The sequence below is a fragment of the Ranitomeya variabilis genome, chromosome 3 (genome assembly GCF_051348905.1).
Source record: "Ranitomeya variabilis isolate aRanVar5 chromosome 3, aRanVar5.hap1, whole genome shotgun sequence".
NCBI lineage: Eukaryota > Metazoa > Chordata > Amphibia > Anura > Dendrobatidae > Ranitomeya > Ranitomeya variabilis.
The window spans coordinates 83,275,472-83,301,351 of record NC_135234.1 but is presented as its reverse complement, the minus strand read 5'-3'; the positions used below and the strand labels follow the sequence as shown (position 1 = coordinate 83,301,351).

At 43.1% G+C, this 25,880-nt stretch overlaps 1 protein-coding gene across 1 annotated transcript in view; it reads left to right on the top strand.

Moving 5' to 3' along the window:
* The window catches only part of TAOK1 (TAO kinase 1), a 117,407-nt gene that overhangs the window by 46,659 nt on the left and 44,868 nt on the right, over nucleotides 1–25,880 (top strand). The window contains exon 3 of the mRNA XM_077294302.1: nucleotides 12,934–13,161. Within this exon, the coding sequence (XP_077150417.1) occupies nucleotides 13,030–13,161 (132 nt within the window). The 5' untranslated portion in view covers nucleotides 12,934–13,029. The remainder of the gene's footprint in view (nucleotides 1–12,933; nucleotides 13,162–25,880) is intronic.

Sequence of the window (25,880 nt, the reverse complement as noted above, 5' to 3'; positions counted from 1 at the left end):
TTATAGGCTCTGGGTTCATTCAAATGTTTGCTTTCTTTTCTTTATTAACAAACCTGCATTTGTATGGTCACCTCATTGCCCTTCTCATTCTAGGTCAAATCCTACCCAGGTTTAAGTTCGTGCCTGCTTTAATCAGAAGAGTAAGCCAAGTAATTTCTTAATCCTCTGTGATATCCCGAAAAAGGAGCTCTAGTGTCTGACCTGCTTTCTTGTAAAACTCAAGGATTTGTCTACGTTTGTCTACATGGGGCACTGCCACGGGTTATTTCTCAAATTGGCAACCAGAGAAATAACATGAAGTTTCTTGTCTGAAATGTGTAATGGCGCCCCTACCTACGATGTCCTTTATTATACTGGTTGCTCTACCACTGCACCACTATGGCTGAATACATTTCTGCCTATGAGGCTGCTGAGTTTGGGTCAGGAGATGAGCGGCATCATCGCTTGGAAGGAAAAATGTTGATACTTTCAATTCTGAGCTTACATAAAGAAATATGCAACCAATAAATATATACATTGTTGATTCTATCATAAAACAGTCAGAGTCAGATGTGTGAGTCAGATTAAAACCCCTCTCTGCACCCCGCTGAGGAACAGCATACACCTTTTAGAAAAGCTTTTGTTTGGAGGTGAATATTCTCCTTGGGACATAATCTTGTTCTATAAGCTGAAAGTATCTAATTGTTTGGAAAATTGTAAAAATAGCTCTGTTTTGTTTTAGTTCCCTATGGCATCTACACGTTGCACTTAATTTATAGTTCATTACAAGGGTCAGAAAGGAAAGCGTATAGGTTAATTGTGCATTAACCCCTTACACATTTTAATATGGCCTTTAACCCCTTAACGACTGCCGATAGTCCATTTAATGGCAGCAGTTAAGAGTACTTATTCCTCTTCGCTGCTTTTTAACAGAGATGAGCAATAAGGGTATATAGCATGTCAGAGAGAGAAATGTGGCCCCTCTGAGCCTCTCCGATACTTCCGCCATCCCCAGGCCCTCCTGCTCCGTCCCTTGGCCCTCCACATCCTCTTCCTGGAAGAAAATGGCCGATGCATGCATATTGTGCCCCCTAAGATCTGCCAGCCGGAGATCTTTCCTATTGGTTCATTTTGATCACTGTGATAGGGTCCATCACAGTGATCTAAATAATAAAAAAAAAAAGGAAATCAAACCCCCCTAAGTCACCCCTTAGGTAAAAATATATTTTTTTATTTTTCCTTTCTTTTCAGTTAGAGGTGTGTTGGGGTAAGGGTTGAAGGGTTTCCACTTTTTAGGCACATCAGAGTCTCCCAATGCGACATGGCGCTCGCCATAGATTCCAGCCAATTTTGAGTTCAAAAAGTCAAAAGGTGCTCCCTCCCTTCTGAGCCCTGCCATGCGCCCATACAGTGGATTTCCCCCACACGGGGTATCTGCATACTCAGGAGAACTAGCACAACAAATTTTATGGTCCATTTTCTCCTGATGCCCTTGTAAAAAAAAAAAAAAAAAAAAAAGTTTGGGGAAAAAAGTTAAATGTTAAATAAACGTCTTGAATGTGGTTTTGAGCACCTTGACGATTGCAGTTTTAAGAATGGTGTCACTTTTGGTTATTTTCTGTCATATTGACAATTCAAAGTCACTTCAAATATCATGTGTTCGCTAAAAAATATATATATATTTTGCCATTTTCGCTGGTCAACTTTTCACCCTTATAACATACAAAATTGTTTCCAAAATTGTGCAGATTTATTAACTATTTTGTGTGACTTGACTCTGATTTAAGAGCACAAAAATGAAAAGTTTATGAATTGCACCATTTTTAAAATTGTTGCCGTATTGAAGAAATGTTATGACTATCGTGAAGTACAATGTCACGAAAAAACAGTGTCAGGATCAGTGGGATCCGTTGAAGCGTTCCAGGGCTATAACCTCATGAAGTGACAGTGGTCAGAATTGTAAAACTTGACTTGGTCACGAAGGGGTTAAAACACCAGTCCAGCCGTTTTGTTTTTAATTTTACAGCTGGAATGGTGTCACTAATGTAAGTTCCCGGTCCCTAGTAATATACTCAGCAGCCGCCGTCTTCATCTGTTATATGCCGGGTCGCATCACTGTTTGCTGGGTGAGCCGTAAGTCACAGCTCAGTGTAAGTTTGAGAGCCGGAATGAGGGTCTCATAGACTTGCATTGAGAGCTTGTGACAGTTACCGCCAACTAGAATGCAGACCTTAAGGCTATGTGCCAACGTCCCGGATGTAGCAACGCTTTGGGTTCAGCGTATTTTCGTTCCTTCCAAAACGCAGTGTTCTATTGAACGCAGGCAAATCCGCATGTGATCACTGAACCGTGTGGATTTACCGCATTTAATACATTTTATTGATGTAATTTCTGTTGCGGAGACTGGCATCCCCACAAGAGAAATTGACATGCTGCGGTCCGAAAAGACACGCCGTATGTCAGTTTCTGAGTGTGATCCGCTGGGGCACATAGTAAAAATTAATACGCAGCATCAAAACCTCAGCAATTCCTGATTGTGGGAACGTGCCCTAAAGGGGTATTTCCTGCTACAAGATCCTATCCCAATATGTAGTGGGGATGATGATGATATTATTATTATTATTATTATTATTATTATTATTATTACCTCCAACTAGAAATGTAGTATAGTTCTTCTGATAAGTTATGTCGCTTAACCCATGTGCAGGGCGTTGCAGTAGCTTATGTATCCATGGTTATGACCACTAACACTGTATAAGTGGTTCTTGGAGATGGGAATACCCTTTTTGCAGATCTCATGGAAATTTATCCGCAAAGTTGCCTTAGAAGGTTTCATTGACCTGCTTCAGATGCTGAATCCGAGAAATAAAAGCAGTGCTGTCTAAATAGTTCACAGTGGGATTTTTTTTTTTTTGCTTTGTGCTGCTGACAATTTGACATTTTCCATAATAAACGGTGATCTGCATCTTATAAAAACCAACATCTCTGACTAAAGGGGTATGTAGAGTGCAAGATAATCATGAACCAACATTGTGAAACGAGCATTTTTAACGTACGTTTCTGAGTAAACCGTCTGCTGATCACCCAATGAACAAGCAAAACGTTTGTTCAGTGGATGAAATTATTTTTTTGTGCAGCCTAAAAGATCCTCGTGCCCAGCGATGCGGCGTCCTGTAAACAGAACTCATAGTGCCAAGCGTTTTGTCTGCCTATGCGCACTGAGCGATCCTAGTATACTGGACCCTTATACGGACCTGTAGCAATATAAGGGCTCATTTCCACTTGCGAGAAACACGTCCGTGTCTCGCATGTGAAAACCAAACTGTGGCGCCGGCACTCCAGAGCGGAGCGTGCAGCCGCATAGGAACGCATGGAGCTGCACGCTCCGCTCCAAAGTGCCGGCGCCACAGCTTGGTTTCCACATGCGAGACACGGACGTGTTTCTCGCAAGTGGAAATGAGCCTTAATGCTTTAGATAAAATCACATGAAAAATGAGACTACAGAAGTAGGTAAAGACTGGCAGTCTGGACCCCACGTTTTTACCATCGTAAGTACAGTTACATTCTATGTTGCTGAAAAAAAGCAGCACAGCAAATAATTGCTCTCCAAAACTCATGGCATGGTAGCATGCCAAGTTCCCATGGTTCTGTGGACCTGTAGACTACACCTGTGTCTCTGTATAACACCAAAATATGTCTGTTGTCCTAAGGAGAGACACAGGTGCAGCATGGATAACTGGTGTGTGCATAATGCCAAGTATTTCCTAAAAAGAAGTTAAAGGAGATTTCCATGAACAAAGTTAATTTTAATCGGTACATCTGTGAATAATAAGAATTTCCACAATTTGAGCTAAAACATTGCTTACAAACAGGCTGGGTAATGTGTTAAATCTCAAAAAGAATCACCTGTGCCCTCCTGTTGTCCTGTCTGTATATTTTCTTTTGCTTCCTCCCCTGCCCAGGAGATGTGGTATGATCAGACCATGTTCCTGTACGGTCAGACACAGCCATTACACAGTACACATTTATAAGATTATCTCAACACAGGAACATTTTGTTTAAACACATCCAAATGTGGAGATTATTATTATTCCAAGCTCTATTAAAGGGATTGAGAACAAGAGGAGAAATGATCCAGCTTAAGTAAGTGTTATGCCCCGATAACATATACTCGCCTCCCGTGCTGGCATCGTTCCAGCGGTGTCTGCTCTCTCTCTCCCGGGGCTGTGATACGGTGTTGTGACACGTGGCACCCAGTGCCCAATCTACGCTGGCATCACGGTCTTCTTCAGACAAACTGAACATGAAGAGAAAGTCAGATATCAGCTGTAGCTCCCGACTGCCTCTTAATGTTCAGTTTGTCCATAGGACAGTGACACCAGAGCTGATTGGGTGCCACGTGTCACAACACCGCATCCCAGCCCTGGGGAGAGCAAGAGCGGACACCACTGTAACGGAGCCGGTATGGGAGGTGAGTATAGGCTTTATTAAGTTATCGGGATGAAGTGAAATATGTATAGGTATGAATGTATGTCTAGCAGTAATTTTAACATCTGTCCTGAGACTGCAGGTCTCACAGGGGGTCACAGCATATATTATCTTGTGAAGGCAGTCTCCGGTCTACAATCTCGCCAGGGGGTCTTGCTAAGAACCAGGAAGAAGGGGAAACGTTTCACACCTTCTGGCTCTTTTGAAGAGAGATGCCAATTACAGCCAGACACTATCTATTTGTGAGAAACTTTACACAGAGTTTCAGATGAAATAATATATTCATTGGTGGTGTGGCCTTGGTCCAGTCACAAACTAGCGATTATAATATTAACCTGAGAGGCTGGTCTAGAAATTTGACCTCCAGGTTGACTATAAATTGGGCCTACACACAAAGAAAGATGTTCACATGTGAGGGCAGCCTGGAAGCTGATGTGATCCATTCCATATTTCTCCCTCCTCCAGGGACAGAGAATCAGAATGCAAAGTTGGATATTTCTGTAAGTTTACTCCATTTTATTTGTTAACTGTGTTTGCATATTTGTATGTCACTTTTTATTCCCTTATTTTTATACCCTTTTTATTGTAAGCACCCTTTTTTTTATTAATGCTTAAAACTTTAATAAGTCTGAACCTCAATGCTCTAAAGAATCCATAGCCTTAAAGTGTGTGATCCTTATGTTTGGCAGACAGTAGTAGTAATATTTCCGGGACTCATCACCTGTGTGTTCGGTGAGTGGTGGCATGAGACCATGAAATCAAAACGGGAGAAAAACAGTTTTTTGCATGGTTTTGCCTTTGCTGGTCCCTGAGAGGCCCTGGACGCATATTTCTATGGATTTTATTTCAGATCTTCCGGTTTCCCAGAGGATGTCGGATATCTGGGTGGTTGTTTTTTCAGCATGTGGTTCATTTGCACGGTATTCCGGAGAATATTGTGTCCGACAGAGGTTCCCAGTTTGTTTCTAGGTTTTGGCGGGCCTTTTGTGCTAGACTGGGCATTGATTTGTCTTTTTCTTCCGCATTTCATCCTCAAACAAATGGCCAGACCGAGCGAACTAATCAGACTTTGGAAACTTATTTGAGATGCTTTGTGTCTGCTGATCAGGATGATTGGGTGGCTTTCTTGCCATTGGCCAAGTTTGCCCTTAATAATCGGGCTAGTTCGGCTACCTTGGTTTCACCCTTCTTTTGTAATTTTGGTTTTCATCCTCGTTTTTCTTCGGGGCAAGTTGAACCTTCTGATTGTCCTGGTGTGGATTCTGTGGTTGACAGGTTGCAGCAGATTTGGGCTTATAGTGGACAATTTGGTGTTGTCTCAGGAGGAGGCTCAGCGTTTTGCTAACCGTCGTCGGTGTGTTGGTTCCCGGCTTCGGGTTGGGGATTTGGTCTGGTTGTCTTCCCGTCATGTTCCTATGAAGGTTTCTTCCCCTAAGTTTAAGCCTCGGTTTATTGGTCCTTATAGGATTTCTGAGATTATCAATCCGGTGTCTTTTCGTTTGGCCCTTCCGGCCTCTTTTGCCATCCATAATGTTTTCCATAGATCTTTATTGCAGAAATATGTGGTGCCCGTTGTTCCCTCGGTTGATCCTCCTGCTCCTGTGTTGGTTGATGGGGAGTTGGAGTATGTGGTTGAGAAGATTTTGGATTCTCGCTTTTCGAGGCGGAGGCTTCAGTACCTTGTCAAATGGAAGGGTTATGGCCAGGAGGATAATTCTTGGGTTTTTGCCTCTGATGTCCATGCTGCTGATTTGGTCCGTGCCTTTCATCTGGCTCGTCCTGATCGGCCTGGGGGCTCTGGTGAGGGTTCGGTGATCCCTCTTCAAGGGGGGGGTACTGTTGTGAATTCTGCTCTTGGGCTCCCTTCGGTGGTTGTTGGTGGTAGTGCAGTTGTCTTGGGGTTGTAATCCAGGGCAGGTGTTTCTGCTGATTGCAGCTCTATTAGGTATTTAGGTGTGCAGGATCCATGAGTCCGTGCCAGTTGTCCATTGTACTTGGAGGGATTGCATCTCTCTCTGGCTCCTCATGCCCTGCTGCCAATTCAGCTAAGATAAGTGTCTGTTTTTTTGTCTCTGTGCACACATGCAGTGTGCTTTGCAATTTAGTGCAATTCATTGTGTTTTTGTCCAGCTTAGACTTTGTTTGGATTTTTCAGTCATGCTGGATTCTCAGGAGATGCAGATATACTTTCTATGTCTTTAGTTAGATGTAGAATATTTGTATTATCTGCTGTGGATATTTTTAGGATTTTAATACTGATCGCTAAGAATTCTGTCCTATCCTTTTCTATTTAGCTAGAAGTGCCTCTTTTGCTAAATCCTGTTTTTCTGGCTGCGTGTGTTTTTCCTCTTATACTCACAGTCAATATTTGTGGGGGGCTGCCTATCCTTTGGGGTTCTGCTCTGAGGCAAGATAGAATTCCCATTTCCATCTATAGGGGTATTTAGTCCTCCGGCTGTGTCGAGGTGTCTAGGACGTGTTAGGTACATCCCACGGCTACTTCCAGTTGCGGTGTTAGTTTAGGGTTTGCGGTCAGTACAGGTACCACCTACTCCTGAGAAAGTCTCTCATGTGGCTCCAAGGTCACCTGATCATAACACTAACCCCCCAGAAGTGTATCTGAGAAATTTCCGGAACCTACAACGTGGATCATCTGTCAGCTATGTGGATTTCGCGAGCACCTTGAGGACCACGTTCCACCAATGGAACAGGGGACTTTCTGTTAACAGCTTTGAGGACTTAACGGATCATATGGTCAAGGATCAATTTCTTCACATGTGCCCCATGGATGTACGACAATTTGTGTCATCGGGAGCCACAAACTGCGGATCAGGCTGCAAAGATTGCTGACTGCTATGTGGCTAACAGGATGACTGAAGTGCAGAAGCCATCGGGATTCAGCTGTAAAGGAGGTAAGCAAAATGGGGACCCTTCTCCCTCTGCCGGCCGATCACCAGTGCTGTCCAAGCCCACCTCCTATGCGGTCCCTGGGAACTAGACATTCTTTAGGTGATGCACGCCGGTGCTTCTCCTGCAGCAAAGTGGGACATGTTAGCGCTGTCTGCCCTGATAGGGAGAAACGCCCAACCACAAAGCCGTCTGTGCCCCCACCCTCTGTCCTCTTTGTGGCCGGCTCTGATGCGACAACTAATGAGAACTGTCAATCTGTTACTGTTGGCAATAAAGTCACCATTGGTCCCAGAGACACTGAGGCAGAGGTGACTCTGGTGCGCTCAGCAATGGTAACCCCTGCAGATATCATAGCAGGAAAGACTATGTCTATAACCGGGATTGGAGGGGTCAGCCCTGCCGTGCCCATGGCCTGTGTGTACTTGGACTGGGGCTCAGGGAAAGGACTGAGAGAAGTGGGAGTATCCGAGGCTATTCCCACCAATGTGTTGCTAGGCACAGACTTGGGGAGGATGGTGTTCCACTATATTCCTCCCTTGCTACAATGCTACAGAGAAGGTGGAAGCAAGCGACCCACCTGGGATCCCGTGCAAGGAGGGAAAATGTACCAATGAACAGGACTTGTACGTATGTGGCAGCTTTGATCTGGAGTCGGGCTGCGGCTCACACTCAACCCCAGAGATTAGAGGATGAGTCACAGACAGAACTACCAGAACAGGAGGACCATACTGTGGCCCCGGAGCCTCCTTACATGGCAGACCCAACAATAACCGACACTGAAGACTCAGCTTCACACCAGGGCCTGGCAGTCACACTAGGCCAGGTCCTGCAGACTGACAGAGCTTCCAGGAGGCCCTGCGGACAGATGTCAGTCTGGAGAAGCTCAGATGTCTTGCAGACCAAGCCCCTGCTGCTTCTGACAAAGAGAGAATATTCTGGGAGCAGGGCAGACTGTATAAAGAGACTCTCCCTATGGATACTACAGAACCTTGGGTCTGTGAAAAGCTGCTGGTCGTTCCTTATCTATTTAGGGAGCAATTATTGAGAATTGCTCACGAAATTCCTCTGGCTGGACACTTTGGAATACAAAGAACTAAAGCTTGCCTGACACATAACTTCTATTGGCCCAAGATGGGGACAGATATTGCCAATTACTGTCGATCCTATGTAGTTTGTCATAGAGTTGGAAAGTCCGTGAATATACAGAAAGCTCCACTGATAACACTGCCAGTGATCGATGAGCCTTTCCAGCGAGTGACTGTGGATATCATAGGGCCACTCGCAATACCTAGCAGCTCTGGCAAAAAGTTCATACAGTGGTGGACTATGCTACACGATACCCGGAAGCAGTGGCACTGTCCTCCATCCGAGCAGTCAAAGTGGCGGATGCTTTACTGACTGTTTTCTCTCGTGTGGGTTTCCCCAGGGAAATGTTAACTGATTAGGGAACCAAACTCATGTCCAGTCTGGTGGAAAGCCTCTGCAAAAAAATACAAATACAGCATTTTGTGGCCAGCGCCTTTCATCCCCAAACCAACGAACACTGCGAGAGTTTAATGTAACATAAAACAAATGCTAAAAATGCTGGTGGAGACTGAAGGGAGAGACTAGGAGCGGTACCTCCCCCATTTATTTGCGTACAGAGAGGTGCCCCAGGCGTCTGCAGGATTCTCCCCCTTTGAAATGGTTTATGGGTGGAGGGTCAGGGGGCCACTTGATTTGATTAAGGACTGTTGGGAGGGTGACCCCAAAACTACAGGAGTCTCAGTGGTTGAATATGTACTGCAGCTCAGAGAAAGAATGCAAAAACTGAGCCACCTTGCCCATAAGAATGTGACCCAGGCCCAAATCAACCAGAAGGTCTGGTACGACCGTAATGCCAGACTGAGGGCCTATGAGGAGGGGCAGAAGGTTTGGGTGTTGGTCCCAGGTTAACCAGCAAGGTGAGGAGCACCCAATTCTCTACGTAAGCAGGAAACTCCTGCCCAGAGAAGTGGCTTATGCCACCATTGAGAAGGAATGTTTAGCAATTGTGTGGGCTCTGCAGAAACTACAACCGTACCTCTATGGGCTCAACTTCACCGTAATAACAGATCATGACCCACTGAGTTGGCTCAACAGAACAGTTGGGGACAACGGGAAATTGCTTAGATGCAGTCTGATATTACAGCAATATGATTTTACAATTCAGCATAAGAAAGGAGTCGATCATGGCAATGCTGATGTCCTATCTTGCCAAGGAGGGGCGGAACCAGATACGTGCTCGGGAGCTGACCTGTAAGTCAACCCCCATGCACATTCATAAGGAGGGAGGTGTAGTGAAATATGTATAGTTATTAATGTATGTCTAGCAGTAATTTAACTTTTTAACATCTGTCCTGAGACTGCAGGTCTCACAGGGGGTAACAGCATATGTTATCCTGAGAAGGCAGGCTCCTGTCTCCTATCTCGCCAGGTGGTCTTGCTAAGAACCAGGAAAAATGGAAAACGTTTCACACCTTCTGGCTCTTTTGAAGAGAGATGCCAATTACAGCCTGACACTATTTATCTAAGTTCACACCATTTTATTTGGTAACTGTTTTTACATATTTGTATGTCACTTTTTATTCCCTTATTTTTATACCCTTTTTATTGTAAGCACCCTTTTCTATTAAAGCTTAAAACTTTAGTAAGTCTGAACCTCAATGCTCTAAAGAATCCATAGCCTTAAAGTGTGTGATCCTTATGTTTGGCAGAAAGTAGTAATAATATTTCCGGGACTCATCGCCTGTGTGTTCGGTAAATGGTGGTGGCAGCGTGTATGAGCTGGGTGTGTGGCCTGTGTCGTTGTGTGATTTATGCTCCCATTACAGCTTAGGACAGAGGTTGAATGCTGGACTGAGTGAGAGGAGATAGATTAACCCTTGCAGGCGCAACCCCAAGTCACGTGCTGAGAAGCGGGTACGTGACACGGGGCATAACACTTAGTTTAAGAAGGGGTTGTTCTAGTAGTGCACTATCCCTTTTAATTAAAATGTACTTTACTCATGGGAAAATCCTTTTATGTGCAATGGAAAGATTTCTCTTTGCATGACTGGAGCTTCACTGTGAATAAGGCAACACACACACACGCAACACACACACACAACACACACGCAACACACACACGCAACACACACACACACCGCTTGCCTTAAAACACCTTTCTTTTGATTGTGAGCGGTCGCAAAGTTTTCTCTGCACTTGTTAGGTGTATAGTCTGTGCAACGCCTGCCGCACATGCAATAGATGGAGCTAGCCAGTGTAATCTGTACAATAAATACCGCCATGTACAGGACAATGATATAAATATGCGCCTCATTAGGGGGATGAAGCCTCGGACAGTGTCTCATCAGCAGATGGAGGGTGTGATGCATTGTGGGATTTGAACAGTCCGTTTTTTAACAATGTTCTTTTTGTAAGACTCTGATGCTCCTCAAAAGATGGAACAGCATGACATCACCGTCACAGTTCATCCAAGCAGCATTCCTTCAGTAGCATGGCGAGCTCCCCTCGGCTGCTTCCTTACTTGCCTGTTAGCTAATCTTTGTCCTGAGAAATGTATAGTGTGTTCTCTTGTAAGCAGTACTTTTATTATTACTCCTTTTTAAAATGCTGCAACCACAACTATAATATTGCATGCTTCCAGTAATCCGCCATCTATATAATGTACAGTACTTGCATAAAAAAGTGTTAAACTGATAGTCAGATTTTTTTTATATATACCGTATATCTGTTTCTTTTTACTACGTCTCATGCTGTTTTATTGTTAATAAGTTCTTGGTCTATTTTGTAATATGGACGGCATTGCAGAGTCCTTCTCTGGGCGCTCCCTCTGTGAGCCAGAAAGGACTTTTGTTCTGCATATGAATGCCCGTCATGCTGCTGCTTGGCTAGTCGGACCTCAGCTGATTGCCACACCAGATTCCATTTTCAGGGGATGCTTGTAATGAGGCAGCACCTTTCTATTTCAAAAGCTCCCTGTAGCCATTCTTATTAACTTATAAATGTCCATGATGTCTTATTTGTATGTTTATTAGGCTGGCTGAGTTTTGAGTACAACTGTCTTTCTAATGACCCATTTAGAACAGCCGATTATTGGGGAAAGAGCGTTTGTAGGAATGTTCGTTCCCAGCTACCACCCATCTAAATAGGGCAACAAATGCTCAAACAGTGAGCAAAATGTTGTTGGTCAAATTTTAAGTTGGTCATGAATAACGTCAGCCTAATCCATTCAGGTCACTAGGTAACATTAAAAGCTACATATATTCACCTCCCATAGCAGCACCGTTCCCAGAGAGTGAGCTGACTGGTGTCGCACGCTGGCTGCAGCCACTGAGCAGCTGCTCTTCATCTGTAGCCTTCACTATTTTGTCACAGCAGATGTCTGCCCTGAAGGATGTCCGACGGGACAGTGTTGCTATTGGATATGGATATACGCTGCTTTTATGTAAAAGGGCTTGTCCGGTATTCACAAGTCTGCAGTCACACAGAAGACTGCAGACTTATCGACTTGGACTGGAAAACCCCTTTAATTGGGGTTCTGAATTGATAAAGCTGGGGTTGTCCAGTAGTTGGAAATCTTTTAGCAAGGAATTATTGATATTACATCTCTTTTGTGAAAGCAGGACATGTGCTGCCAGTAACATGATATTCTATATTCACAGAACGATCATATCGGCAATTGTTCTGTGTGCACAGAATGTATAAACAGGCCAGAAAACTGTTATATATATATATATATATATATATATATATATATATATATATATATATATATATATATATATATATATATATATATATATATATATATATATATATATATATATATCTATATATAGCCAGGGGGCAGTTGTTTATTGGCTGCAATGACCTGCTGCATTTGAAAATGTTTTAATTTCCCACTGCATGTGTGTTGCTATTCTTATTTCACCCCAAAATGCAGTTGGCTCTTGTTTTTTCGTTTTTTTGTTTTGTTTTTTTTCCTGGTTCTATATTTTATGGCAGTTGACAAAATGCTCGAAAATCACGTTTTTAATGTTATTGCAAAATGCCTCCAAAAATGCAATGAAAATTTATTTGAAAGCATTTTGTTTGTTAGAAATGTTTACAAATGCGGAAAACATTTTATTCCCTCCGGCGATTTGTTTTTTTTGCACAATTTCACCAAAATATGGCTAACATCACTGGGAATAGCTGAAAAGATATGTACAAATGTTAAAGAGCTATTCCCCATCTTCTGCAAATATTCCATAAACATTTGGAAATAACTTTTTAAGGAAGGAGATGGGAGCCTAGATGAGTGGTATCTGATGAATACAGTGTCTCCCCGGAGTGAGAGCCACCTAATCATACGGACACTGTTTTTTTTTTTTTTTTTTTTTCTGATGCGTGATTTGAATGGCACGACCTCTAAAATCGTTCTACATTATTGTTGATTGAATCAAATTGTGTTTTGCATGACACCTATTGGTGTGCGCTGTCATTACTTGTATAGCTCTTGGTATTTTTATTTACTGCTGTTTCTTCTTTCAGTTCCACATGCTAAAGAGGCCACGTTCACACAGATGAGCCAGGAGCAGTGGCGGCAGTGTAACCCTAGATAGTCAGACGGCAGACTGCTCAAGCAGGATGCCGTCAACAAGTCGAGCTGGAAGCCTGAAAGACCCAGAGGTTGCAGATCTCTTCTTTAGAGATGACCCTGAAAAGCTTTTCACCGACCTCCGAGAAATTGGTCATGGCAGTTTCGGAGCCGTTTATTTTGTAAGTTTTTTTCTTTTTTTTATTACTTATGAATTCTTGTGACGAATGGTGCAAATATTGAAGAGAATCTTTTATTTATTTTATTTTGTAATGACTGTAATCTGTCACCAGGTTTTTGCTTCCCTATCTGAGAGCAGCATGATATAGGGGCAGAGACCCCGATTCCAGCTCTGTCACTTATTGGGCTGCTTGCTGTCATTTTGATAAAATCACTGTTTACTTTGCTGCAGTTCTACCAGTTCCGTGAATGCTGAGCTCTGTATAACCCCGCCGACACCACTGATTGGGAAGTTTTCTGCCCATGTACAGTGTATACAGTGCAGCCAATCACTGGTGGGGGCAGGGTTATACAATGTTCATGATTATGGAGGAGTACCTGGCAGCAGGATTATTAGTCCACAAGTGATAAAATCACTTTTATCAGCAGGAGATTATCAAAACTACAGAAAGCAGCTTAGTAAGTAACTCATTGCTTGAATCAGGGTCTCTGTCTCTATATCATGGTGCTCTCAGATTAATTGGCAAAATACTGGTGACAGATGCCCTTTTAATATCTGACCTACATTGCTGTGGCCTAGTTCCAACATCTGGGACTATATATTGACGCCATGTAGAGTTTTAGTATGGTGGCCATGCACAGTAGGACTAATGTACATGACTGCATAGCAGATGTTTTTCGTCCATTTATCCTGACCGTGGATGCCTAATCCTGAGCAAACCGCATCATAGGCGTATATAAGGTTGGTAGCTCAGGTGCAGAGATCTGTGGTCAGACCATGACTTGCCACCAATACATAATTACTTTCAATATGCATTTATGTGGATTAGCACTTTAAATAGCAGTTCACCAGCATCGACTACTCTTCTCCCACCACCATTGTACAAGCTTGGTTCTCTCTTTGTAGAACGAAATAAGACCCTGCCATTCACATCTGGTAATCACTTATCTTCCTTAAGAACAAATAATTGGCGTGATCCATATGTCCCGACATCTGTGAGGGGAGAGTTTGGATCCCCCCATACATATAGATGATCAGCCTCTCCTGCCAAAATCTAATATATGAACTGTTGTGTATGATACTCTGTACAGTATGTCTAATGAATGATTGTAATGGCATTTCTTGTAGCCTGTAAGGGGGACGTAGGAGACGGTGTGCCTTAAATCATTCTTTTGGAGATCTTATTCCATTGTGTTCCTTACATGCAGCTGGATCTTGACCATGAACAAGTATTTACATGAGTGAGGGGGAAAAAAAAAAAGCAAAACTCTTCCTCAAATAATACACATAACAAATGATATGGGAAAGTAGAAAATTTAGCTAATTTGAGCAGCTATGGCATATCACCAATTGAAACTTTACATCTGAAAGCTCCGAAAACGGGGGCTGTAAGGTGCACATTCATGACCCCAGTATGGGTCTTTCTTCAGGAACGTCCCTTCTATTGTCTTCGGACATGATGCGGCCTCGCTTCACATTTTCAGCTGATAAAGTTCTACACATTTTTACAATAAAAGCTCAAATTAAGTCTTTTGTTGTCACAAGTGCCTTTATAAAGTGTGTGTAATATATAAAATATGTATATTTTTTATATCCTGTAAATATTTTTTTTTTTATCAGGGTCCTATAATGAAATTTCTTATTTAGAGGACCTTTCACCAAAACGTTTCATATTCAACTGTACACACGATGTAATGGAAATACGTTATGACCACTGATATAGTGACAGTTAGTTGCTAATGGTCGTTACCGTGGATGCTTAAGGTCCTGCAATGCTTGCACATGGGAAAAGAGGAGGTGCTTGCTAATATTATTATTACACCTGCTACATTTTGGGATGGGATCATGGAGATGAGAATACCCCTTTAAGTCCATGTAGGTGTGGTCACTAGGGGCTTGTACTTCTTCTCTCTGTATGTTCACGTGTTCAGTATTTGGTCAGTATTTTACTTCAGTATTTGTAAGCCAAAATCAGGAGTGGAACAGTCAGAGGAAAAGTGTAATAGAAACATATGCACCACTTTGATATATTTTACCCACTACTGGTTTTGGTTTACAAATACTGATGTAAAATACTGACCGTGTGAACATGGCCTAAGGGTTGCTAACTGACGCCCACTTGGACTTGGCAAAAGGTAACTCATTAGGTGCCGAATACTTTAATTTCTAATGTCTCCGCAATGGAGCAGCAAAATTATTTAATAATAAATGATTTAATTCCGCTCTGCTGCCACTATTGCATTGTGTGTCCAGTTTAACATGACACGAAGAAGACCAGGTTTCTTGTATCCGCGCTGACCACACAACGATGGAAATGTTCTTAAAAGCTTTATTGTGCCGACGTGTTTCGTGGCAGTCTGCCACTTCCTCAGGGCCAAAAGTTTTACAGTATCTGTTTACAGCAGTGGTTTTATACAAAACTTTCATGGCGTCCCAATTACAAACAAACAGACATCACTTCCTGTGAAAGCGCCCCCTCCAGTGTCAGAATGTCATAAAACTATCACAATATCTTTATATCAAAATCTCATTCATTCTCGTCTGGACTACTGCAACTCTCTTCTGATCGGTCTCCCTCTTACCAAACTTTCTCCTCTCCAATCCATCTTGAATGCGGCAGCCAGGGTCATATTTCTGTCCAGCCGCTTCACCGATGCCTCCTTCTTGTGCCAGTCATTACACTGGCTACCTATTCGCTACAGGGTCCAGTATAAACTCATCTCTCTCACCCACAAAGCTCTCCACAGTTCTGCACCGCCTTATATCTCCTCTCTCTTTCGCCCTACACGTGCCCTCCGTTCTACAAACGTCCTAAGACTAACATCCCCTGTAATCCGAACCTCAGTCTCCAAGACTTCTCTCGTGCTGCGCCAGCTCTCTGGAATGCACTTCCCCAGACGATCAGACTGATACCTAGCCCCGACCTATTCAAGCGCGCTTTGAAAACCCATCTCTTCAAACAAGCCTACCACATCAACTACTCAGTAAACTAACTTTGCCCTGTTCCCTCCTTCCAAATATTACTCTGAATCTGCACCCTACTATTCATCTGTCTCCACACCCTCCTGCACACGATTAACTGCACTTGATACTTGACTATTGCACTTAAACACACGGGCTGATGACCGGATCATGCAGCTTTGTATGAAAATCCCTATGTATTATAATTGCCAGGCATGAAATAACAAGCACTTTTCACCTATTGTGTCCCCCCATTTCCTTGTAGATTGTAAGCTTGCGAGCAGGGACCTCACTCCTAATGTCACTGTTTAAATTGTCTTAACTCGTACTGAATTTATTGTTTGTACATGTCCCCGCTTAGGCTACTTTCACACTAGCGTCGTGCACTGCACGTCGCAATGCGACGTGCCGACGCAACGATGCTAGCATTGAAAGCGCCGCACAACGGGGGCAGCGGATGCAGTTTTTCAAAGCATCCGCTGCCCCATTGTAAGGTCCGGGAGGAGGGGGCGGAGTTCCAGCCGCGCATGCGCGGGCGGAAATGGCGGACACGTCGCACAAAAAAATTACATGTAGCGTTTTTTTGTGCCGACGGTCCGCCAGAACACGACGCATCCGTCGCACGACGGATGCGACTTGTGGCAATCCGTCGCAGTGCGTCGCTAATGCAAGTCAATGGAAAAAAAACGCATCCTGCAAGCACTTTTGCAGGATGCGGTTTTTCTCCAAAACGACGCATTGCGACGGAGGCCAAACGACGCTAGTGTGAAAGTAGCCTTAATTGTAAAGTGCTGCGGAATATGTTGGCACTACATAAATAAAAATTATTATTATTATTAATATAATATATATATTTTGATATATAAAGATATTGTGACTGTCGTGTGACACCTAGACATTTGCTTGTGATATCATGAAGGTTTTGTATAAAACCTCAATCAAGAGGAGAGATAAGATGATGGTAATGGGGAGCCCTAAGTGGTCTGGCTTGCCCAAAACTTGTGTGTTTGATTCTAGCTAACTATTTAATAAAAAAAAAAAAAAAAAGTTAATATGTAGTGATCATTAGTGTATGTGTGTGTATGTATGTATGTGTGTGTGTATGTATGTGTGTATGTATGTGTGTGTGTGTGTATATATACATATATATATTTTTATACAGACACAGTTATATGGAAAAGTTTGGGCACCCCTATTAATCTTAAGCTTAATGTTTTATAAAAATTTGTTTTTTTTTTGCAACAGCTATTTCAGTTTCATATATCTAATAACTGTTGGACACAGTAATGTTTTGGCCTTGAAATGAGGTTTATTGCACAGAAAATGTGCAATCTGCATTCAAACAAAATTTGACAGGTGCATACAGTCATGGCCAAAAGTATTCACACCCCTGCAATTCTGTCAGATAATACTCAGTTTCTTCCTGAAAATGATTGCAATCACAAATTATTTGGTATTATCTTCATTTAATTTGTCTTAAATGAAAAAACACTAAAGAGAATGAAGCAAAAAGCAAAACATTGATCATTTCACACAAAACTCCAAAAATGGGCCAGACAAAAGTATTGGCACCCTCAGCCTAGTACTTGGTTGGGTTGCACAACCTTTAGGCTAGGTTCCCATTGCGTTAATGGGCTAGCGCTAACGGACAGCGTTGCACGGCGAAATTAACGCCGTGCACCGCGTCCGTTAGCGCTCCCATTGCCGGCAATGTTAGAGCGCATTGCTAGCGCGTGTCATTTTCGGCACGCGCTAGCGATGTGCCGGTCTTTTGTAGCGCGCCTCAGACGCTGCTTGCAGCGTCCGCGGCGCGCCAGAGGTCCGTTCCCCGCTCTCGCAGATCGGGGATCTGCGAGAGCGGGGACGTTAACACGACCCCTGAACGCGGCCCCGAAAAAGACATTGCGTTAGCGCAATCCGCTAGCGCTCGCGCTAAACGGATTGCACTAACGCAATCTGAACCTAGCCTTAGCCAAAATAACTGCGACCAACCGCTTCCGGTAACCATCAATGAGTTTCTTACAATGCTCTGCTGGAATTTTAGACCATTCTTCTTTGGCAAACTGCTCCAGGTCCCTGATATTTGAAGGGTGCCTTCTCCAAGCTGCCATTTTTAGATCTCTCCACAGGTGTTCTATGGGATTCAGGTCTGGACTCATTGCTGGCCACTTTAGAAGTCTCCAGTGCTTTCTCTAAAACCATTTTCTAGTGCTTTTTGAAGTGTATTTTGGGTCATTGTCCTGCTGGAAGACTCATGACCTCTGAGGGAGACCCAGCTTTCTCACACTGGGCCCTACATTATGCTGCAAAATTTGTTGGTAGTCTTCAGACTTCATAATGCCATGCACACGGTCAAGCAGTCCAGTGCCAGAGGCAGCAAAGCCACCCCAAAACATCAAGGAACCTCCGCCATGTTTGACTGTAGGGACCGTGTTCTTTTCTTTGAATGCCTCTTTTTTTTCTCCTGTAAACTCTATGTTGATGCCTTTGCCCAAAAAGCTCTACTTTAGTCTCATCTGACCAGAGAACATTCTTCCAAAACGTTTTAGGCTTTTTCAGGTAAGTTTTGGCAAACTCCAGCCTGGCTTTTTTATGTCTCTGGGTAAGAAGTGGGGGTCTTCCTGGGTCTCCTACCATACAGTCCCTTTTCATTCAGACACCGACGGATAGTAAGGGTTGACACTGTTGTACCCTTGGACTGCAGGGCAGCTTGAACTTGTTTGGATGTTAGTCGAGGTTCTTTATCCAACATCTGCACAATCTTGCGTTGAAATCTTTTGTCAATTTTTCTTTTCTGTCCACATCTAGGGAGGTTAGCTACAGTGCCATGGGCTTTAAACTTCTTGATGACACTGCGCATGGTAGACACAGGAACATTCAGGTCTTTGGAGATGGACTTGTAGCCTTGAGATTGCTCATGCTTCCTCACAATTTGGTTTCTCAAGTCCTCAGACAGTTCTTTGGTCTTCATTCTTTTCTCCATGCTCAATGTGGAACACACAAGGACACAGGACAGAGGTTGAGTCAACTTTAATCCATGTCAACTGGCTGCAAGTGTGATTTAGTTATTGCCAACACCTGTTAGGTGCCACAGGTAAGTTACAGGTGCTGTTAATTACACAAATTAGAGAAGCATTACATAATTTTTCGAACAGTGCCAATACTTTTCTCCACCCCCTTTTTTATGTTTGGTGTGGAATTATATCCAATTTGGCTTTAGGACAATTTTTTTTGTGTTTTTTCATTTAAGACAAATTAAATGAAGATCATAATACCAAAGAATTTGTGTTTGCAATCATTTTCAGGAAGAAACTGAGTATTATCTGACAGAGTTGCAGGGGTGTCAATACTTTTGGCCATGACTGTAAGTATGGGCACCTCACCAGAAAAGTGACATTAATATTTAGTAGATCCTCCTTTTGCAAAAATAACAGCCTCTAGTCGCTTCCTGTAGCTTTTAATGAGTTCCTGGATGAAGGTATTTTTGACCATTCCTCTTTATAAAGCAATTCCAGTTCAGTTAAGTTTGATGGTCGCCGAGCATGGACAGCCCTCTTCAAATGATCCCACAGATGTTCAATGATATTCAGGTCTGGGGACTGGGATGGCCATTCCAGAACAGTGTAATTGTTCCTCTGCATGAATGCCTGAGTAGATTTGGAGCAGTGTTTTGGATCATTGTCTTGCTGAAAGATCCATCCCCTGCATAACTTCAACTTTGTCACTGATTCATGAACATTGTCAAGAATCTGCTGATACTGAGAGGAATCCATGTGTCCCTCAACTTTAACAAGATTCCCGATGCCGGCATTGGCCACACAGCCCCAAAGCATGATGGAACCTCCACCAAATTTTACTGTGGGTAGCAAGTGTTTTTCTTGGAATGCTGTGTTTTTTTGCCGCCATGCATAACGCCTTTTTGTATGACCAGACAACTCAATCTTTGTTTCATCAGTCCACAGGACCTTCTTCCAAAAAGAAATTGGCTTCTCCAAATGTGCTTTTGCATACCTCAGCCGACTCTGTTTGTGGCGTGCTTGCAGAAACTGCTTCTTTCGCATCACTCTCCCATACAGCTTCTCCTTGTGCAAAGTGCGTTGTATAGTTGACCAATGCACATTGACACCATCTGCAGCAAGTTGATGCTGCAGCTCTCTGGAGGTGGTCTGATGATTGTCCTTGACTGGTCTCATCATTCTTCTTCTCTGCCTTTCTGATGTTTTTCTTGGCCTGCCACTTCTGGCCTTAACAAGAACTGTACCTGTGTTCTTCCATTTCCTTACTATGTTCCTCACAGTGGAAATTGACAGGTTAAATCTCTGAGACAGCTTTTTGTATCCTTCCCCTGAACAACTATGTTGAATAATCTTTGTTTTCAGATAATTTGACAGTTGTTTTGAGGAGCCCATGATGCCACTCTTCAGAAGAGATTCAAACAGGAGAACAACTTGCAAGTGGCCACTTTAAGTAGCTTTTCTCATGATTGCATACACCTGGCTATGAAGTTCAAAGCTCAATGAGGTTACAAAACCAAAAAAAGTGCTTTAGTAAGTCAGTAAAAAGTAGGTAGGAGTATTTAAAACAAGAAAATGATAAGGGTGCCCATACTTATGCACCTGTCAAAATTTGTTTGAATGCAGATTGCACATTTTCTGTTAGTACAATAAACCTCATTTCAAGGCAGAAACATTACTGTGTCCAACAGTTATTAGATATATGAAACTGAAACAGCTGTTGCAAAAAAAAAACAATTTTTATAAAACATTAAGATTAATAGGGGTGCCCAAACTTTTTCATTTTTTCATATAACTGTGTGTGTGTATACACACACACATATACATATATACACATATATACACACACACACTAGCTGAAGAGCCCGGCGCTGCCTGGGCATAGTAAATATCTGTGGTTAGTTATAGCACCTCACTTCTCTTATTTTCCCATCATGCCTCTCATTTTCACACTCGCACCTCTCACTTTATCCCTTACACCTCTCATTTTCCCCCTCACTCCTCTTATTTTCCCCCTCACTCCTCTCATTCCCCCCTAACACTTGTCATTTCGACCTCACATCTGTCATTTTCCGATCACTCCACTATTTTCCCTCACTCCTCTCATTTTGCACACCTTTTCATTTTCACCTCACACCTCTCATTTTCCCCTCAGTATATACATGTTTGTCATCTCCCTTATATATAGTATACACCTGTATGTCATCTCCTGTATATAGTATATACCTATGTCAGCTCCCCTGTAAATAGTGTATACCTGCTGTATGTCATCTCCTCCTGTATATTGTATATACCGATGTGTCATCTCCTCCTGTATATAGTATATACCTGTATGTCATCTCTTCTGTATATACTATATACCTGTATGTCATCTCCTATATATAGTATATACCTGTATGTCATCTCCTGTATATAGTATATACCTGCTGTCATCTCGTCCTCTATATACCTGTGTCATCTCCTCTTTTATATAGTATATAACTGTGTCATCTCCTCCTGTATATAGTATATACGTGTCATCTCCCCTGTGTATAGTATATATGTGTGTCATCTCTCCTGTATATAGTATATACCTGTGTGTCATCTCCTCCTGTACATAGTATATACCTGTATGTCATCTCCTCCTGTATTAGACCTCGTTCACACATTATTTGCTCACTATTTTTACCTCAGTATTTGTAAGCTAAATTGGCAGCCTGATAAATCCCCAGCCAACAGGAAGCCCTCCCCTGGCAGTATATATTAGCTCACACATACACATAATAGACAGGTCATGTGACTGACAGCTGCCGGATTTCCTATATGGTACATTTGTTGCTCTTGTAGTTTGTCTGCTAATTAATCAGATTTTTATTTTTGAAGGATAATACCAGACTTGTGTGTGTTTTAGGGCGAGTTTCATGTGTCACGTTGTGTGTGTTGAGTTGCGTTTGGCGACATGCATGTAGCGACTTTTGTGAGATGAGTTTTGTGTGGCGACATGCGTGTAGCAACTTTTTGTGTCGAGTTGCATGTGACAGGTTAGTGTAGCAAGTTGTGTGCAGCAAGTTTTGCGCATGGCGAGTTTTTCGCGTGGCGAGTTTTATGTGCAAGTTTTGTGTGAGGCAACTTTTGTGCATGTGACGAGTTTTCCATGAGGTGAGTTTTCCATGAGGTGAGTTTTGCATGTGGCAAGTTTTGCATGTGGCGAGTTTTGCGCGTGGCGAGTTTTGAGCGGCGACTTTTGTATTTCGACTTTTATGTGGCGAGGTTGGTGTATGTGTGGTGTATGTGTGCTAAGGGTGGTATATGTGTTCAAGCACGTGGTAGTGTGTGGCGCATTTTGTGTGTTCATATCCCCGTCTGTGGTGAGTATCCCATGTCGGGGCCCCACCTTAGCAACTGTACGGTATATACTCTTTGGCGCCATCGCTCTCATTCTTTAAGTCCGCCTTGTTCACATCTGGCAGCTGTCAATTTGCCTCCAACACTTTTCCTTTCACTTTTTCCCCATTATGTAGATAGGGGCAAAATTGTTTGGTGAATTGGAACGCGCGGGGTTAAAATTTCTCTTCACAACATAGCCTATGACGCTCTCGGGGTCCAGACGTGTGGCTGTAGCTGCGACGGTACAGATGCCAATCCCGGAGACACACACACGCTTTATATATTATATTTATATTTCTTTTCAATTAAAGACTGATTGTTTAGGTGGATAATGTGTTTCATCAGAGTTTAGAGATACTATAAAACTTTTGGCCCCGAGGAAGTGGTAGATTGCCACGAAACACATCGGCACAATAAAGCTTTTAAGAACATTTCCATAATTGTGTGGTCAGCGCAGATACAAGAAACCCGGTCTTCTCCTTCCTTCTTTGTGACATTGGTATCCACGGGAGTCTGCAGCGACCACTCTTTCTTCTTATATTCTGCAAGGGGTTGTGACCTTTCACAACCTGTAAAGGTGAGTGCACCTACCACATATTGTCATCCAAATTATCACTTTTATCGTTCTATGTGCTCTCTCTTTCCTTAATTTCAGTTTATGACAAATTTGAGGACTGCTCAGAAATGGTCATTATAAATGAACAGCACAGTAAGCCACAGTCTGATGTATGGCTGTGGTGGCCGGAGAGCACTCGTTCTGTGGAGCAGTGTTTGTCATACAAGAAGCATGCTGGCCGCTCACTTACCGCCCCGACAGCCCGTGATTCATTCTTTATTGCTTTGTTCGGGGTGAATAATTGTCGAACATGACATGGGTGGGAGTGGCTGTTTCCAGCGTATACTTACTGCTGCCATTGCTGCAGGAATTCATCTGTAACACAAGAGGAATGGGAGCTCAAAACTATTACAATGTCTATTTTTCTCTTTCCAAGAAATCTCTATACTAAATTTGTATTTGTTATATTTCCGGATGTTTGAAGCTTGCCCTGTTCCACATGTCCAGTGTTCAGGTTGTGGTGTAGTGCAGCGTGATGTTCTCCAGCCCGAAGTCTATATTCACACCGCATAAAGCGATGCAAGCTCAATAAGTAATAGATTAGTTAAAAACTGATGAAACCCAGATGGGAAAATAAAAAGTACATCTTCTATTGTTCACTGATCCCCATAGACTTAAATGGCCAAGTCTGATCTGCCAAATGGATGAGAATAGGGCAGGCTCTGAGTCTCGCGGACTGGAGACGCCAGGGTCTGCTTTTAAAAAGGATTGTTGTAAGGATCAATGAGCCTCTATGGGTATGTGCACATTACATTTTTCAGGTGCATTCTGTTACAAAAACTGCCTGGAAAAACAAACAAACAAACAAAAGACTGAACATATGAATTTGTGTTAAAGCCAATAACTGTTCATATGTTCATATAAACTAAAGCTGCTAAGTTGTTAAAAGAAGTGAGCTGACCCCTCTCCCCCCTCAGCAGACACTCAGTATTTTATGGTAGAGATCAATAGGCTCAAAGGACGCACTGCATCTCTTTAGCCTTTTATTATTATTATTATTATTGTTATAGCGCCATTTATTCCATGGCGCTTTACATGTGAGGAGGGGTATGCAAAATAAAAACAAGTACAATATTCTTAAACAATACAAGTCATAACTGGTACGGGAGGAGAGAGGACCCTGCCCGTGAAGGCTCACAATCTACAAGGGATGGGAAGGAATACAGTAGGCGAGGATAGAGCTGGTCATGCAGTGGTTTGGTCGATCGGTGGTTACTGCAGGTTGTAGGCTTGTCGGAAGAGGTGGGTCTTCAGGTTCTTTTTGAAGATTTCGATGGTAGGCGAGAGTCTGATGTGTTGTGGTAGAGGGTTCCAGAGTAGGGGTGATACGCGAGAGAAGTCTTGTATACAATTGTGGGAAGAGGAGATAAGAGGGGAGTAGAGATGGAGATCTTGTGAGGATCGGAGGTTGCGTGCAGGAAAGTACCGGGAGACGAGGTCACAGATGTATGGAGGAGACAGTTTGTGGATGGCTTTGTATGTCATGGTTAGGGTTTTGTACTGGAGTCTCTGGGTAATGGGGAGCCAGTGAAGGGATTGACAGAGGGGAGAGGCCGGGGAATAGCGGGGGACAGGTGGATTAGTCGGGCAGCAGAGTTTAGAATAGATTGGAGGGGTGCGAGAGTGTTCGAGGGGAGGCCACAGAGCTGGAGGTTGCAGTAGTCAAGGCGAGAGATGATGAGGGCATGGTCTAGGGTTTTTGCAGATTCTTGGTTGAGGAATGTACGGATTCGTGAAATATTTTTGAGTTGAAGGCAGCAGGAAGTGGAAAGGGCTTGGATATGTGGTTTGAAGGAGAGATCAGCGTCAAGGATTACCCCGAGGCAGCGAGCTTGTGGGACTGGGGAGAGTGGGCAGCCATGCACTGTAATGGATAGGTTCGTTGGGAGGGTCGCGTGAGATTGGGGAAAGATGATGAATTCTGTTTTGTCCATGTTAAGTTTCAGAAATCTAGCGGAGAAGAAGGATGAAATAGTGGACAGACATTGAGGGATTCTGGTTAGTAGGGAGGTGATATCTGGTCCAGAGATGTAGATCTGTGTGTCATCAGCATAGAGATGATACTGAAAGCCATGAGATTCTATGAGCTGTCCCAGGCCAAAGGTGTAAATGGAGAAGAGCAGGGGCCCAAGGACTGAACCTTGTGGGACAGATAGGGGGCGAAGTGAGGAGGTGGTGTGTGAGTGGGAGACGCTGAATGTCCGGTCTGTTAGGTATGATGAGATCCAGGATAGGGCCAAGTCTGTGATGCCAAGGGATGAGAGGGTCTGTAATAATAGGGAATGGTCCACTGTGTCAAAGGCAGCCGACAGGTCGAGGAGGAGGACAGAGTAGTGTCGCTTGCTCTTGGCGGTTAAGAGGTCATTGGTGACCTTAGTTAGGGCAGTTTCAGTGGAGTGGTGTGAGCCTTTTTTTTTTTTTTTTATCGGACCACATACTGTTTCATTGATCTAATTTATGAAAGTGTTTATGCCTGAATTCTGGTGTAAATCTATTTGTAAAGTCCAAAATTTTTGCACAATGCGACTCTTGGTGTTTCCCTGATTTGGTTTCTTTTTCTTTAAGTTTTCTACCAGATATCCTCTGTCCAGAGACAACACTGTTACCGCCTGCGCTATTTTGGGCTGTAAACTGCGTGATCTCCCTGGTCTTTTTTGGACATTTACCTTTTGACCCTGTAAATGCCTAATTAAAAGGGAGAAAATAACGAGATTAGTGACAATTGTCAGAGTTCAGCATTAGGTGCTTGTCTATGAGATTAAT